The following is an 18,018-nucleotide window of genomic DNA, read 5'->3' as shown; positions in this document are numbered from 1 at the left end:
TTTTGTCTGTGAACCATGTGTGTGCAGTACCCTCAGAGGGCAGAATTGGGATTCCCTGGAACTGGAGTTACAGATGGTTGTGAGCTACCATATAAGTTCCTCTGGAAGAGCAGTCAGTGCTCTTAACCACTGAGCCATTTCTCCAACCCCCACTTTTTGGAGCAGTTGTTTGAGACAGGGTCTCTTCTGTGCAGCCCTGGCTGTCCTAGAACTCGCTCTGTAAACCAGACTGGCCTTTAACTCAGAGATCTGCTGCCTCTGCCTCCCAAAGTGCTGGGATTAAAGGCATGCAGCCACCATTGCTGGCCACCTTTATTTTTTAAGGCAGAGACTTTGCTGAACCTGGAACATATCAATTCAGATAGGCTTGGCTGGCCAGTAAAACTCGAAAGAGTCATTTTGAATCTCTGCTAGGTCCCCTACATGGGTTACAAGTATATGGAGACAAGCCGGGCTTCTCTGTGGGCAGAACTCAGACCATTGCACCGTGTGCAGGCTCTTGCTACCATACCATCTCCCCAGCCACAGCTTTTAAAATTAGAGTACTGGTTCTTAGCTAATTGTCGTGCTCTAAACATTTAACATACACATTAAAATAGTTAAGTGACGGTGGTACTACAGGAGTTTACAACTGTGCTGGCTGAGATGTTTGGTTAAGTCCCTGCTATTTGTGACACTTTCCAATCAAGGACCTTCCGAATGAAGGTCTGAGTTACAGTTTGAATGAGACGAGTTTTACCGCGGTTTGTTCTGCGTGCATGGCCTTCTTAAGCCTTTTGTACAGTTTTTTTCCACCACATCTTCACTTTCCTACTTTTTGTTGAACTTGCTTCTGTGAATTTTCCTCCACTTGGAAGGCAGCCAGCCTCCTCCAGAGTTTTCGCCAGAATTATCCGGTGTCTTTATAACTCATCCTCTTGGGAAGAAATTAATTCACACCAAATGCCAGCATTGCTTAAAGATCTGTGAGTGAGCCAGCATGTGGCAGGGCATCTCAGGGGGTTAACGCTTGGCTGTGAGCAAGGATATGAATGGTGGGTTAAGGAATCCAGTTGCTGCCACCTTAGGACTCTACCCTCTCTGGGAGACTGCTTCAGATGTCCATTTGTAAGAGGGAATCTCATGGATGAAGCAGGCATCATAGTTTAGAATGGTTTTCATTAGATTATGCTGTTGAATAATCTTTTTGTACACTGTGAAGGTATGTCACTCTGACTGGTTTAGTAAAAGCTGAACAGCTAATAACTAGGCAGGATTCTGGGCACAGAAGATGCTTGGAAGAAGAAGGGTGGAGGGTCCTCATGACCCACCCTTCTTCCTTCAGAGGAAGTTTCACATTTAGGAGATGAGATAACAGGCTGTGAGCCTCGTGGCATCATGTAAATTCATAGAAACGGGTTAATTTACATTATAAGAGCTAGTTAGAAACAAGCCTAAGCTATCGACCAAGATTTCATAATTAAAAATAAGTCTCCATGTCATGATTTGGGAGCTGGCTGGAGGGACAGAGAAAGACTAACTATGCTATGCTGTTGGTTTCCACGAAAGTAGGAAACCCCACGCTGTTCTAGGTCTGGACTTGACTTGGTTTACCATAAAGAGAATACTGTGAGTCAGGTGTGACACACAGTTGTAATTCCAGCCCTCAGGAGGTGGAGGCTTGAAGATCAAGAGTTCAGGGTCATCACTTCTCAACTATATTCAAGGCTAGCTTGGTCTGCTACAGAAGACACCGGTCGGTTCTAAAATCAAGACAAGAAGGGTGTGATGTGTGCCTCTATCCCAGCACTTGAGAGGTTGCAGATCAATGTGGGTTCAAGGCCAAAAAATAATAAATAAATAAATAAACCAAATTTAAAACAAGCAAACAAAACGCCTGTGACTCCATAAAATTTAGAAATATTTAATGACAAAGAATATCTACAACAAAATAGCGAAGGTTAAAACAACAGCAATAACAAGAACAAACGGGAAACAAAAGTGTTCTGTATTCATGAATTTGCTTGCCCTTTGTCCTTGGTCCTGGCACAGAAGCTCAGTCTTTGGAATTTCCTGAGTGTAGGAGTGTCATTGTTACTGGAGGTGGCGGCCCACACCTTAGTTTTTCCGATGAAAGTGTTATCTTGGGCTGCTAGTTGAAGAATGAACCTACCTATTCTCAACCTTATGAATGGAGGGCTGGAAATCAAAGTGAGACCCTATCAGCCTGACCCCCCCCACCCCAGGAGGTTTGAGGTCATTCCATTCATCTCCATGTGACAGTGAATCAGTCGTACCCAGACAATGAAAAACCCACTATAACCTGATGTTTAGACTTGATATGAGGCTCCCTGGTTAGTTAAGTATACTGTGTAGAGGGTGAGGTGTCCCGGAGTCTCTGAACCCTCCACACCTTCCTCTGTTCTTTCTTTATTTGGCTGACTCTGATTTGTGGCTTTTGCTATAAAATTGTGATCATGAAGTAGTACACCCTCCTGAGTTGTAGCTAATTATCAAAGCTGAAGGAGGCAACAGAAGCAGCTTTGTAACAAGCCAGACAGCGGATTCCCACAGAGCTTGAGGCTAGGAGAGAGTGCCCTAAACTGTGAAAACCCAAACTGGCTACCGTTTGGTTTGCCTTGTAAGATATCATCTCCATAAATCTGAACTTTGGTTTGGCTGGTGGGAAATGGTGAAAGGTGTATATTTAGGTGGGTGGTTTAATTTGTTGCTCATTTGTTCTATGCATTAAAAACTTGCTTGTCCCAGGGTGGTGGGTGATGCATGCCTTAATTCCAGCACTCGGGAGGGCAGAGGCAGATGGATCTCTGTGAGTTTGAGGCCAGCCTGGTCTGCAGAGCGAGTTCCAGGACAGATTCTAAAGCTACAAGACAAACCCTGTCTCAAAACCACAAACACAAACCCTCTTTGCTTGGGGGTGCAGATACCCTCCCTGTAAGATAGAATTTCCCTATGTAACCCTGCCTGACCTGGTTGATACTCACTCATTTAGACCAGCCTTGGCTTTGAACGTTTCTGATTTTGTTTCTTGAGTACTTTTTTGGGGGGAGGGGTGAAAACAGGGTTTCTCTGTGTAGACTTAGCTGTTCGGGACTCACTCTATAAAAACCAGGGCTGGCCTTGAACTCACAGATCTACCTGCTTCTGCCTCCCAAGTGCTGGAATTAAAGGTGTGGGGCCACCACCAAATGACTTATGAAAATGCTTTTTAAAGAGAGAGAACAGGCAGTATTTCCTGGGGTTTGTGATGTTTGTGGACAGTGGCTTAAAATCTAAACCAAATTTGCCAAGGACCTTGGCACTCTAACCCTCACAGTTTGGCTTCCTCTTCTTGAGAGTCTGAGCACACAGGAGCTCTTGGGTGTAGCACAGATATCCTGGAGCGCCTAGGCCTCTGGGTACGGGAAAAGGCTGGAACCTGAGGCTGGGGTAAACCAGTGCATCTCTGCTTGATCAGGTTCTTCTCTTAGCTCATTGAGTTTTTTGCTTCTTTCCTCCTCAGTGGACAAGCGCAGCCTCCTAGAGCCCATTAGCTGCAGAAGCGAGCTCTCTGTGGTGGAAGGAAGTGGGTCTCTTCCTTTCTCGTGTTGTAAGCCATCTTGTAGAGGCCTAACTTCTTACTCTGTGGTTCATGTCTTAATATGCTTTGAGAAGTTTCTTCTGTGGTTTTAAGCATGTGTTTGCTTCCTCATTGAGTTTCCTCAGAGTTCCCTTCCTCACCCCCAATGCAAACCATCTGTTCTTTGTTTGTTTTTTGTAGCCCTCTATTGTTCTGTTGATGCTTCTGCCGGAGTGGAGTCCTTCGGGGACTAGAAGGGTTTTTTTCAACCTCAAGTGACTGCTCTTGAAAGCGAGCAATGTGTTAGTCCCCAAGGTAGACAGTTATGAGGTTCATATTTATCCTTATTCAAGGAGGTGTAGTGTATTCTCAAGTGAAAACCTATTCGGATTTTTACTGATGCCAGATGGTCGTTTGTCGCATGAGGATTGGTGACCTGGGGACGCTGGCTTGTGCATTAGTCTAGTCTTACTGCCTTGGAAACAGAGACTTCTGTCCAGCCTCTCTCCCCATCTTAAAGGTCAGAATATTCCAGCTGTTGACGTAGTCCATGTCATGTCCCGTCAGCCCAGGCGTTTGTGAACGGGAGCAGCTCTCTTTCAGGGGTGACACTGTCACCTGGGCTCCTTCCTTCATGGGGCCTTGCCAACATCAGCTTCAGCCCTTCTAGGTTGCCCTAAGGATAGACTCCCATCCACCAATTCATCTTTAGAGTACAAACCCCGCGCCCCCCCCCCCAAAAAAAAGAGGTGCCAGCTCTGGGTTGAGTTTGCTGTGCTTCTTTCTCTAAGCCACACCCACTTTCCTAGTGTGCCTCTGGCAGACAGGCTCAAGAGCAGCTTGTCCAGTCAGCCCATTCCCATGAGCCTGTCTTCAAGGAATTCAGAGAACTGCTTGTCAGTAGTGGTCAGTGAAAAGGTCAAGCCATAATCTCCTAACAGATGAAATCCAGAGGTTCTGACCTGCTGTGATGGGAGGAAAGAGTGGCCCAAATTGTGAACTCCTCCGCTGCTAAAAAGCTAGGTCCTACCCCTCGAAGCTGGAGAGTTAGACCCCACCCCACAGGGAAAAAAAAAACCCTAGATCAAGTCACAGAATCCACCAGTCCCTGAGCTTGCCCAAGATCAGGCCATTCTGGAAAGCTCACCATCTTTCCCCAAGAAACCCGTATCAGTTCTCTGCTGCTTCTTCATCAGAGCAGAGGTGGCTAACCCTCCTGGTTTTTCCCTCCCAATGCATCTCTTGTGTGAGGTTTGTTGTGCAATGTGACTTCGTAGTATTCCTTGGCTCCCAGCTGCCAGGAAACCTTTCTCCTCTTAGCTGTAACACACAAATACCTGAAGCAATCGTGGCTTCTTTGTTTACAACCCATCTGTTTACTTACAAAGGGAAAGGCCATTTGAAAACGCAGACGTGGAGAGACGGCCTGGCTGCTCTTTCAGAGAATTCAGATTTGGCCCCTAGCACCCCAGTTGCCCACTGCCTCTAACTTCACTCTCTGAGGAATGTGACACCCTCTTCTCTGGGTATCCTCATCCACATCCACACATATAAATACAACCAACAACAACAATAATTCTTTAAAAAATAATGCACTGCCTTCAAAAATAGAATAAATGAAAATGAACGTGTATATGTCATTTGCATCTGAAAGTGAAGAATCAGGCACTATGGAGGTTGGGGAAGCAGAGAGGCTACTCCTTGGGAGCCAGTGAGTGTGACAGGTATGTGCAGAGCTCCACAGGGGAAGCTTGAGTAGGATTTGGAGGCTTTGAAGCTGCCAGGGAGCCCTGGGAATGAAAGCTGGAAATAGGAGCTTGTGACTTCTAAAAGGCCCCAGGTCTGTGCTCTAGGCCTGGGGAGAAAAGCTGCTGGGTGTCGGTGGGCAGCGCCCCTCTCAGGTCTCTGCCGCTGGCGGAAGCTTGTCTCCCCGCATCTGGACAGCTGGGTTTTGCAGTGTTTTTAAGAAGTTCTTGAGCTGTGGTCAGCTAGCCCCGGTGGGCAGTGATCTTCTCCTCACTGGTTCGTAGAAGCGATGACTCGTTTCTTAGAAAAGTTCTGGTTAAAACCATGGGGCTGGAGAGGGGGCTTAGAGGTTAAAAGTCGTTCCTCTTGCAGAGATCCGATTTGAGTCCCAGCACCCACATGGTGGCTTACAACCATCCATACCCCAGTTCCCGGGGATCCAACAGTGTACCACATGCATGCAGGCAAAACATTCATACATGTAAAATAAATAAATCTAAAAAACTTTTTTGAAAAAAGCCATGGCTTCCTTTCTAGTCACTCAGATGTAACGGTGTGCTGATGCCGTCTGGTGATAGCTATGCTCCGGTCCTGTGAGCCTTAGTCAACGAAGCACAATTCCTATTCACAGTGGAAAGGGAATTAACCAGCCTGAGTGGGTGACCCTGCTTTTCCCTGTTGCTCTAGTTCAGGCTCTCAAGAGCCTAGTTTTCTGTTTCTGCTCTTGGAAAGACCACTTTACTTCTTGGAGCCTGTCATGTGCCCAGGATTGACTCTTAAGGCTGGAATTTGGACACACAGCATGCCACTGACTTGTGACACCCTATGCCCAAGAGACATTTACTGCAAGAAAATGTGGTTGTGTTATCTGAACTGCTTCCTCTTGACTTTTAGGTATATATTTTTACAACGGCCATCCAATAAGACGGGTGGATATCATGGGAACTGTCGTTGGCATGAGAGAAAAGGATGCTTTCTACAGCTATGCAGGTAAGAGCAATCGCCTCTGAAACAGAGTTTATATAGTTAGTCCCCAACTCAGCTGAAAGTTGAAGTTTGAGCAGTCCTCATGTTTGCAAGCAGCCAGGGGCCTCACAAACCCGAGCGCTCTGTGGAGAGGCTCTTAAGAGTTCCGTGTCTGGGCGAAGTAAATGAGGCCACAGGTAAGACGGAAACTGGTGAAGCTGCCAGGTGCGGCTGCTGGGGAGAGAGGAGGCGGAAGAATTGAAATACAGCAGTGTAGGGTCACTGGTGGTCGGAGAAGACACCTGACACCTGGAACATAGCTGTGCAGAGCTAAGGGCAGGACTGTGTTTAGAGCAAGCGATCCCTTTGAAAAGAGGCCCAGTAAATGTAAAAATAGACCTATTTAGAAGAGGGTAAAAATCATTTTTAAAAGATTTATATTCAGAACAGTCAGGGAAGTTAGAGAAGAAAACCCTGTTTTTCACTCAAGATATGATTATCTGTTCTTGGACTTGGCCTGATCCTCCTGACGAAAGCTAAAACAGGGCCTCTGGATTTGGACACCAAAGAATTGCTAGCACCTGCTTTAGTGTAGTGTGTCTTGCAGCAGGGGTGGGGGCACGAAAGTGGTAATGTAAATACCTTTTTCTAAAAGATTTTACTTTTAATTATTTGTATATGTGTGTGAGTGTGTGTTTGGGTGTATGTGAGTCCAGGTGCCTGAGGAGGCAAGAAGAGGGTGTCAGATTTCCACCTCCCCCACAACAAGTTGGGGTTAGAAGCTGTGAGCCACCCAGTGTGGTTGCTGGGAGCTGGGACCCAATTCTGCTCCCCTGGAGAGCAGGAAGGACTTGGAACTCCTGAGCCATCTCTTCAACCCCAATGCAAGCATCTTAATGTGTCACATCGTCACATTCGCTGAGCAACTCCAACATGCTCAGACCTAAGAGGACGTGGTAGATGTTTGGAGGGAAGCGTGATTTGATTCGCAGCCCTTTACTCTGATTGACATCATCCCCTTTTGTGGCATTGCCTGTGGATTGCTTTCTTGCTGTACATGTTGAACTTTGTGTCCAAGAATGTTTGATTGACATTGTCAGTATCGTTGCATCTCTCCAACATCTACCATCTCCAACACGCACAAGGACGGTGAGGTCCTTGTGCTTATCAGAGAACGTGTTTGAGATGAAATCTCTCCCTCTGCGAGTTCTCTCTCTCTCTCTCTCTCTCTCTCTCTCTCTCTCTCTCTCTCTCTCTCTCTCTCTCTCTCTCTCTCTCTTTCTCTCTCTCTCTCTCTGTGTGTGTGTGTGTGTTTTAAATCTTGCCAGGCATCCCCCTCCTGACACTCACCAAGACAACTCAGCAAGCAGGTGCTACCCTCCTACAGTATACCCAGCTGTGGGCAAGTGCATTGTCCGTAGTACAATACAGTATTTCTCTCCAAGCCCCTGGGATGACATCATCATGTCTTTCAGTTACAAAGCACTTTTTACATTCATCATTTCTTATTATTCTCCCCATTTTGTTTAGAAATAGGAAGAACAAGTATTTTCATTTTGTGGCTGAGAAAACTATGACTCAACTCTCTTAGGTTCTCTTTGGAGAGGCTCGTGAGCCCTTTCGATGGCTAATGGCCCCAGTGTGCGCTGTTGTCTGTATAGAGCTCACATAGCTTTTCTCGCCCACATCGCCGCGTTTCTCCAGGCTCCCCTGACCCGAGTCATCTGGGGTTGATATTTTCAGATCAGATATATGAAACTGGTGGGGATTTCAGTTCTGGCTTGAGAATTGGGTCTGCTTTAGGCTTGTGACATAAAGGGATTCACTTAACTCCTGCACTACAGAAACATTTAAGGTGCTAGGTTTGGTTCTTCCCTAAGCAGCCTTTTCCTCAAGTGGGTGTTGTGAGAGCATGACACATCTGTGGGCTGCAGGAAAACAGCAATGTGGAAGTAATTAAGAGCAGAAGGCTTTGGCGCTTCAGTTCTTGGGTGGCTAGTTGAAGCCGAGAGCCACTTTTCTCCCTGCAGTCCACCGGCCCAGCATGGCTCTCCTTGGGCACTCTGACTTCCTGCAGGCATGTCCTGTGGCGTCTCTACCCACACTGACTCATCCTGTAGCACACTGGGGAAGGATGTGGTGTAGCTTTGCAATGCGTCCCCTCTTCTAGGTCACTCGGCAGCAGCAGGCCTCAGGAGCCATGCTACATGAGAAGTTACAAGCCGGAGAAGTCGGGGTTTGGTGGCAGTACCCGTAGAACACAGAACCCCTGGCAGCAATTTAAGCTCTGATGTGGCTCTAGAGAGGCTCAGGGTAGGTCAGGATAACCTCACATCCTCTAGAACAAATGTTCACTCACTTGCTATCGGTCTTGCTTCCAATATAAATAAACATTTTCAGCCAGCTGCTGTGGTTCCCGCCTGTAATCCCCGCACTCATGCAGCTGAGGCAAAGGATTGCTATAAGTCTGAGACCAGCTGGGGCTATGTAGTGAGTCCAAGCCAGCTACAGAGTAAAACCCTGCTTCTTTTTGTTTTTGAAATTTATCTAACAGTTAATGTTGGAAGGAGGCCATTAGTTGGTTCTTGGCTACTTAGCCCGGAAATAATCATACAGAAACTGTATTATTTAAAACACTGCTTGGCTCATTAGCTCTAACTTCTTATTGGCTAACTCTTACATCTGAATTTAACCCATCTCCATTAATCTGTGTATCACCACATGGCTGTGGCTTCCCAGCAAAATTTCATCGTGTCTGTTTCCAGCAGAGGCTCCGTGGCTTCTCTCTGACTCTGCCTCCTTTCTCTCTGCATTCAGTTTAGTTTTCCCCACCTGCCTCTGTTCTGCCCTGCTCTGCTATAGACTCAAAGCAGTTCTTTATTAACCAATGGTATTCACAACATACAGAGGGAAATCCCACATCAAGTTAATGTTCACACTGATTGTAGGTGTCTTTCTCCATACTTCAAAAGATTCTGCTACTAACATTTAATATCTTAAAATCATTTCTCTTGAAATACAATTTAAAATATATATATGTATATATATGTATATATATATATATGATTTATAAGGTATATATAGGGCTTTGTGTTTTACAGTGAAGCATGTGTATCTTTCAACAGTGAGGACCAAGATCTTCATTAGTCTCATATGCTGTGTTGTTGCAGTTTATTTAGCCAACTACATATTTGTAAACATTATGTTGCTCCTATTTCCAGTGCTACAAGCACTGCTCTAGTGAGCAGTGTCCTTCAAGATGTAGATACCTGTGCACCTGTTCTGTCTTTCTCTGTGGAATAATTTACTAGAAGTCATTGCCAAGTCAAAGGGTGTGTGCTTTTAAAAATATGACGTATGCTTTCAGTCTTGCTGTTTTGAAATGGGCTGCTGATGTATAACCCAACTCATAGCCAATGAGGGTATTGGTATTTTCTTATTTGTTTTTGTATTGGGGATTGAGCCCAGAGCCTCATGCATGCTAGGTACGTGATGTACGACTTGAGCCATATTCTTACCCTGGTTATCAGTGTTTTTAACTGTCAATCTAGCACTTGAGAAATTATTTAAATGTGATTTTTTCCATGGCAATTACTGGATTTAGCATACTGACATTTATTTATTTGCCTTGCATGTTTTCCATACATTGCACATCCCTTTTCTTTGGTTCTACTTCTCTTGTGGTCTTGGTACTTTTCTCACTAGTTGGTTGGAAATCTAGATATTAAAGCAGTAACCATGTATTGGAAAAGTTGCTATCTGTTATTGGTTTTAGGTCAGCAAATATATCAAGCTTTGTTTAATGAGTTACAATTTTCAGATTTTGCTTAGAAAGTCTTTTTTCTCCAGTTCTAAATCCAAAGCTTAAAGACAGTCCCCATATCCACTTCTCACACCGTTCACCTATTTTATGTTAACAGAATGGACTTATTCACTGTACAGATAGCCTAATCTTTCTACATTGATTTAAGCCAACAATAAGACATTTCCTCCGCCTATTCTATGTTGTGTAGGCTTTTACAACAATCTGCTTTTTTCTCTTTGCTTTGATTATGAGGCCTACTTCTCTGTGCTTAGCAACCTATGTTTGGAGTTTGTCAGAATTCAGGCATGGAGAAGATCCTGCCTTCCCTCAGCAAAGATCTCCAAGTTCCTTTGCAGTCACAAATCCAAGTATCATGGAAATTGTTTGATTCTTTTTTCCTTTTGGCATTATAAATAAAATAAACCAGACCAGTTCTATTTTTATGGCCAGGGTATAATTATTTTCTGTTATAAAAATAAAGTTGTGTCCTTCTGGAACGAGCTTGATCATCCTCATACCCTTGTAGAGGTCAGGACTGGGCAGAAGCCTTTCCACAGAGAAGCCTCTGGACCAGATAATGTGAACCACTTTACCTGGGCTGTGAGCGAGCTAGTAAGAGGAGAGGTGACAGAAGGCTGAGCCCGGGGTGCCGGTGCCTCCGACCACAGAGCATGGGTACTTTCTTGCTTTAGAGAGAACAAAGGCAGGTTATGGATGTGGGCACTCGCTCACTTCCTGAGGGTGTACCGCTACCAGACTAGATAAGATGTGGCAGTGCCATTGAGGGAGGCCGAGGGAAACGCAGACAGTGCTTACAGGGAAGCCGTTCCTACTGGTGCGCAGTGGAAGGTTGCTCCTCAAGACAGAGGGAGGGTTTTTGCCTTGTTTTATTTTCTTTTTATTAATTACATTTTTTTCATTTATTTTACATCCTGACCGCAGTTCCCTCCCCTCCTCTTTTTCCATTTGTCCTCCCTCCCCCTCCTCTCTCCTCCCCTCCATCCACTCAGAGGCACAGTTTTTTAAGAGAGTTGCTCCACTAGCCTATTAGAGCTGTCATCTTTCAGGATGGCTGAATGCAATGAGGACATGTGGGTTGACCAGCATGCCCAAGTCTCTCACCTACCTGTTGATGCTTCTCTTTCAGTGGATGATGCCACTGGGGTTATAAACTGCACCTGCTGGAAAAGGTTGAGCAGTACTGAGTCTCCACCAGGTAATTACACTTGCCACATTCCTTTGATTGTCTGATAAACAAAGGATTTTGCTCAAGGGAACTCATCAAACAACTGCCAGTGTTTTCACACTAAGTTACTGATGGGTTACATTGGTGACCCTGGCACACTGTCCCCAGAGCTTCGAATGGTGGTTGTGTTGGTGACCCTGGCACACTGTCCCCAGAGCTCTGACTGGTGGTTGTGTTGGTGGCCCTGACACACTGTCCCCAGAGCTCTGGCTGGTGGTTGTGTTGGTGGCCCTGACACACTGTCCCCAGAGCTTTGGCTAGTGGTTGTGTTGGTGGCCCTGACACACTATCTCCAGAGCTCTGCTGCTCTGGAATCATAGAGGGAAAGGGCAATTGCTTCTCTCCTACCTGCTTGGCCATAATTTTCTCCTAAGCATAGGCATGAGACAGGATCCCTGGAATTTCTACAACACAATTTTTACCTCAAATATTTTGCAAGTCAAGATATTATAGTCTAATGACCTATCAGTTCAAAATCCTTAACCAAAGATTTTGAAGATTGCATCTCCAACATGGTTGCCATGACACAGATTTTTCTGAAAACTCTATCATGCTCAAACAAGCAGGAATCCAAAGCTTGTGAGGATGGGGATAGGATTCCTTTGGAAGTTAATGTAAATCTTAAAATTGTATTTTGAACACATTGACTAACCAGCATTTGGAATTACATGAATATATTTTTATGTTGCTTGGTGTGTGTGTGTGTGTGTGTGTGTGTGTGTATGTGTGCGTGTGTGTGTGTGTGTTTGTGTTGCCAGGGTTAAAATCTAGGGCCTTTAAACATGATGGGCAAATATTCTTGCCATGAATTTATAGACCTGAGCCCTCTTGGGTAATTTTTTTAGGTTTATTTATCTTATGTGTATGGGTGTTTTACCTGTATGTGTATCTCTGTGGTACATACATGCAGTGCCTACAGAGGCCAGAAGAGGGTGTTGTGTCCTCTGGAACTAGAGTTACAAAGGACTGTAAGCTTTGGTGATTGGAACCCAACCTGGGTCCTCTGCAAGAGCAGAAAGTACTCTTAACCACTGAGCTATATCTCCGGGCCCCTTAAGTAACTCTTAAAGTTCTCTTGCAGAGAACTCATGTTCAGTTCCCAGCACCTATGTGCTGACTCGCAGCCATTAATAACTCCAGTTCCAGGGGATCCAAAGCCCTCTTCTGTTTTCTCCAGGCACCAGGCATGTATGTAATACACACAAATTCATTCAGGCATTAGTACACATAAGAAAATTATTTTTTTTAAATTAGGTTTTTCAAGACAAGGTCTGTGTAGCCCTGGCTGTCCTGGAACTCATTATGTAAAGCAGGCTGGCCTTGATCCTGGAGATCCACCTGCCTCTGTCTCCCAAGTGCTGGGATTAAAGGTATGCACCACCACCTAGCATAAGATTAATTTTTAGAAAATTAAGTTCATAATAACTGAAAGGGCATGAGGCAATGTTAGTGGTCATTTTAGGCTCTGAGAAGCCACAGATACTGGCACTCTTCCTTGTTCTGTTTTGTAACATACAAGGAATAGTGGTGTTCGTGTGGGTTTGTCAAGTTTCTCGCTCCAGTATCTCATCTCCCATGTCTGTTCATTTGTGATATATGTTGCAGGAATGTCTAAGCTTATGAGGTTTCCTCTTTGCTTTTGCTGTCCTCTGTGCCGTCCTCTGTCCGAATCCCAGCATGCGTTTGGCTGTACTGGCCAATGGCTTGCTCGTTTGTATAGTTTCCCAGTGTATATTTAGGAAGGAACTAGTTTTGTATAACTTTAGCATTCCTCCTTCTCCTGGTCTGAGAACATCTAAGTCCGTGGCTCTGCTTTGCTTGGGAGACTTTATAGGTAGACTTAAGGCAAGAGATAAACCTGTAAGACAATCAGATCCTGGGCTTCTTGAACAGTTTAGATTACTTATCTTAGTCTGTGGTTATGCCAACTACTTTTCTAACTGCTGTGACTACATGCCTGACAAGGGGAACATCTGGGGGTGGGCATGTTCTCACTATGTAGCCCTGGCTGGCCTGAACTCACCGTATAGGCCCGCTTTAAACTCATAGAGATCCTCTTGCCTCTGCCTTCTCATTGTTAGGATTAAATGTGAGTGCCACCACACACAGTCTAAAGGAAATATTGTGTTTCAGCACACAGTTTTTCGGGGAAGGCGTGGAGGCGGGTGAATGATGTCCCTGGCCACACTGCATCCACAGGAAGCAGAGGCGGACACACGCCGCATCCTCTCACCCGCTCCTTTCTGTTTGGATTCCAGTTGAGGATCCCAGCCTGGGGGATGATAGAGCTCACATTCAGGGTGGCTTCCTTTATGGATTAATCCTCATAGACACACCCAGAGTGTTTTTCTATGGGGATTCGACATCCAGTCTAGTGACTCTGAAGATTAGCCATCACAGTGCTGTTACACACAATGCGCAGGCAGGTAACTTATTACAAACTTTGTTTCTCAGTCCTGGAGGTTGGAAATCCAAGATTAAGTACAGATGGGTCTCATGCCTGGAAGAGGCCAGTCTCTACCTGAAAGATGACTCCTTGAATGTTGCTTCCTCTGGAGCGGTCCCCCAAGGGCAAAAGAACAAAAAGAGAGAAGCCAGCCCCCTACACAGTTTACAGTACTATTGACTCGTCCCCACTGCCCTTTGGCTCTGAATAGCCCCCCTCCCCCCGTTCAGTGCCACCCCTGACACTGTTGTTGCTGTGGTCTGAATGAGTGGCTCACAAAGGTCCATGTAAACGCTTGGTCCCCAGGGGTGGCAAGAATGGACAATAGTGTAGACATTATAAGAGATGGGAGCTAATGTGAGGTCCTAGGTTGTTAGGGACGTGGCATTAAAAAGGGTTATGGTACCCTGCCCTAGTCTCTTCTTGCTTCCTGGCTCAGTGTGTGACTTTGACCGTGACACACTCTCCTGCCATGGCATGCTGCTCTCATCACAAACCATGGAGATGAACCAGCGTTTGAACACCTAAAACTGTGAGCCAGATGCACTCTTTATTCCGTAAGTGGTCTGAATCAGTATCTCATTACCGTGATGGAGTGCTGACCAGTACAGTTTGGGATATAGTTTCCGGCACCGGAGACTCTGGGGCAGCAAACCATTCAAACCACCGAAGCATTGGCAGTGGTTTGCACATTTACAGCTCTGCTCGGTCTTTAATCAGAAGGTGGATTATCCAGCCACACCTGAGCTTCGCGGAGGCTGAGCAGACTTGCTGTAAAGGGGCAGATGGTAAACATTGCCTGTTTTGTAGGTATGATCTGCCTCAGCTACTCGACACTGCCATTTTAGCACAAAGTGGCCATGGATGATACACGGGCAATCAGGCATGGCTCTGTCCCAATAAAACTCTAAACAGGCTATAGATTGATTTGGTTTATAATTTAGACATTGTTTTGTTTTCTAAATTAACTTTTTTGGGGGGGGGCATGGGGTCTTACTATGTAGCTGGCCTCAAACTCGCACTAAACCCTCTGCCTCCCCTGTGCTGGGATCAAAGGTTTGTGCTACCATATCCAAGTTAATTGACTCTTTTTAAAGAAGTGACGTGATCAGGAACACCATGTAATTCCTGCACTTAGTAATAGTGATGTTTTAGATTAACAGAGTGGCTGTTAATACTGAACACACCAAGAGGAAGATGCTTTAAAGTTGGGAAGCAGATGAACCAATGAGCAATTCCAGAGTCATCTTCATTCAAAAGCAAGGATAAAGAAAATGGTAGCTGGGCGGTGGTGGCGCTCGCCTTTAATTCCAGCATTCAGGAGTCAGAGGCAGGCAGATTTCTGTGAGTTCAAGGCCAGCCTGGTCTATAGAGCAAGTTCTAGGACAGCCAGAGTAAGCGTGTCAGGCAGTAGGGAGCCTAGAAAGGATCCTTGTCATGTTACACGTAAAGTAGTATTTTTAAATTGCTCCCAACTCGCTCATTCTCTCCTTTAATTTAATTGCCCCAAGGTTAAAAGCTTTCCATTGGAAGGTGGCCAAAAAAGACAATTTTTAAAAACAAAATTTAGTTTGAGTCAAAAATCATGTTTCAGTCAATTAATAAAGACTATAACATGAATTAATAAAGACTATAACATGAACTTCTGGGGGTGTTACATTGAATGTACCATTTGCACTTAACTTATAAGCAAAGTAAGAAAGCTTGATCCCCACAATTAGAAAGTTATCTTCAGTATGGAATAGATTACTAAAATGAAGTTCTGTCAGACTCCGGCCGTCTCATTACAGTCATTAAATTACACACTGGAGCCTTCTTTCATCAATTTGGCTCACTCTTTAAATGAAAGCTGGGCCTCTCAGATCAACCGTCAGCCTGATAATGTCAGTGGTGCCGCACGGGCTACTTATAATCCCGTGTGACGTCTGCATATTGGATTTATACATACCCTTAAACGTCAGAGTGAGTAGAAGAGGGCCTGGAGATAGGAACATGGCGAGAGCAGCCTTTAAAAAAAAAAGCGATTCTTGTGTATTTTCAGAAGAAACCCAGTGAGCTAAGCAGCCACATTGCTTTGCCTCTAGTTTCCGAGGTGTCGGTTGCCGCATGCACACGGTTCTTTGTGTTTGCTGTGATACTATGGGTCTTGGTCCAGCAAGTGTGTTCTAGGGCTGCTACACATTACAGAACCATGACTGTCGAAGCTGCAGTTGGTCAGAAAGCAGAGAATTCCATCAAAAGATAAAATTTTGGAGAGATCATTTCTCTATTGAAACCTTACCAAGACAAACCAGAGCGTGGGAATGAACCAGCATTTAACAGATGTCTTTTCAGGTAGGGAGTAATATCTGGAAAGAGTTGCCCATAATTCCCATCCTGCAACTCATACAGGGAAACTTGTAGAAGACATATTGTATTTTTATCCCAATGAACATGCTATGTTCTCGTAAGTCCCAGCTGCTGGGTCCCTGGAAACAGTAGAACACCTGCACACCCTCTCGTTCAGATGTGCTGGTATACTATACAGTCTGCAGAAGAATAACACCTGTACACTCACACATTCAGGTGTGCTGGTTTATTATACAGTCTGTAGAGAAACAGGTGTGCTGGTGTGTTATACAGTTCGTAAAGAACACCTGTACACCCTCACGTTCAGGTGTGCTGGTGTATTGTACAGTCCGTAGAAGATCATAGCAACTCACCAGGAGACCAAACGTACTGAGATGCTGTGTCCGCACCATGGAGGGTCACTTGCTTACACCTTTCTTCTCTTTTCCTGGCCCCGACAGACCCAGCTGCTCCAAGCACTGCAAGAGAGCTAAGCTTGACCTCACAGCTTAAGAAACTGCAGGAGACCATTGAGCAGAAAACCAAGATAGAAATTGGGGATGTTATCCATGTCAGAGGCTATGTGCGCATGTTCAGAGAACAGCGAGAAATCAGTGCCAACCTTTACTGTAAGCATGGGGAGTTTCTGCCAAGTGAGCTGCTCTTCTGGGTGTATGCTCCGTAAATGCTTGTTTAGTTCCAGGTCAGACTTGCAAAGATTTACGTGTAGTGGGGAAGTTGTGTTTAGCATGCTGTTTTTAGGAAAGCAGCACTTTTAAATCTTATTTTGAAGAATGTTAATTAGAAGTAAGTTGGGAAAGAATGAATTGTGGACTCTATAGAGATGGAGAGTTTATTTGGACAGCACTGCCATTTCTGAAGTACTTTGAAATTCTAAATGTCAGTCCATTAGGGCAGAATGTTCCAGTTCTTCAAAAGGATGGAAATGTCTTGAACACCATTAAGCCCATTAACTTTAATGAAAATAGCTAATTAGAAATAGTCCTGAATCACCCCCTTTGCACCGCGCTGGCTGGTTTTCAGTGGGAAAATCTCAAAAGCAGCCAGGCATGGGTGACACACACCTTTAACTCCAGCACCCAGGAGACAGAGGCAGGCAGATCTCCATGCATTTGTGGCCAACCTGGTCTACATAATGAGTTACAGGTTAGCCAGGGCTACATACGGAGGCCTTGTCTTAAATAAATATAAATTTCAAGGGCTGGTCATGTATACATCAGCATAACACACAACTCACTGATGACAGTCCTCTCTCCACCTCAGATGTGCCTATCACACTGTAGGCATTGCCTTCTCTCTCAAGGGATGGCTGGGGCCTGTCCTGCGACTCCAGACTACTGTCCTATGGGTGATTTGGTTGTGGAAGGAAGTGCTCTCAATGTTCCTTCTGTGGCATCTTGTTCTTGGGTTGGTAGATAAGGTGGATGATCCCGTGTGGAATATTCAAACTGCGAGGATGCTCGAATTGCCAGTGCTCTACAGGAGAGTGTATGACCAGCCCTTCCGCAGCCCAGCCCTAACGGAGGAAGAGCCACCGGAGTAAGTCCCCATGTCCCCGCTTGAGAACATGACGGCTGTAGGGAAGTCTAGCAATAGGAGCCAGATGCTGGGGTAACGGCACAAATCCTCAGATACCCACCTGAGTACGGGGGGCTCCAGTCCTCTCTGCTCCAGCTTCCTCCCCTGCAAAGTAGAGTGAGTATAGCATAGAGGCTGTAGGGTGTAAAGGACACACAAGTGTGTTATAATTAGACTTACTATAGGAATGGGGGGGAGCCCGGATGAATAACGGATGGCAGCTGAAACTTCTCCAAATCAGAGGAAAGCTCTAAACTCACAGATCCAAGAAGCTTAGCAAACCCTGAGGTGAGAACCATGAAGAAAACTGCACCAAGTCTTTT

At 45.2% G+C, this 18,018-nt stretch overlaps 1 protein-coding gene across 3 annotated transcripts in view; it reads left to right on the top strand.

The window, feature by feature from the left end:
- The window catches only part of Stn1 (STN1 subunit of CST complex), a 39,354-nt gene that overhangs the window by 7,639 nt on the left and 13,697 nt on the right, over positions 1 to 18,018 (top strand). For 2 of the 3 annotated variants that reach the window (XM_038317595.2, XM_038317591.2), the window contains exons 3-6: positions 6,200 to 6,295; positions 11,224 to 11,292; positions 16,558 to 16,725; positions 17,533 to 17,656. In XM_038317595.2, the coding sequence (XP_038173523.1) occupies positions 6,200 to 6,295; positions 11,224 to 11,292; positions 16,558 to 16,725; positions 17,533 to 17,656 (457 nt within the window). The remainder of the gene's footprint in view (positions 1 to 6,199; positions 6,296 to 11,223; positions 11,293 to 16,557; positions 16,726 to 17,532; positions 17,657 to 18,018) is intronic. The other variant, XM_038317602.1, reaches the window with a different exon arrangement.

Source organism: Arvicola amphibius, chromosome 1 (assembly GCF_903992535.2).
Source record: "Arvicola amphibius chromosome 1, mArvAmp1.2, whole genome shotgun sequence".
Taxonomy (NCBI): domain Eukaryota; kingdom Metazoa; phylum Chordata; class Mammalia; order Rodentia; family Cricetidae; genus Arvicola; species Arvicola amphibius.
The sequence above is the reverse complement of the archived record's forward strand: the minus strand, read 5'-3'. Positions and strand labels throughout refer to the sequence as shown.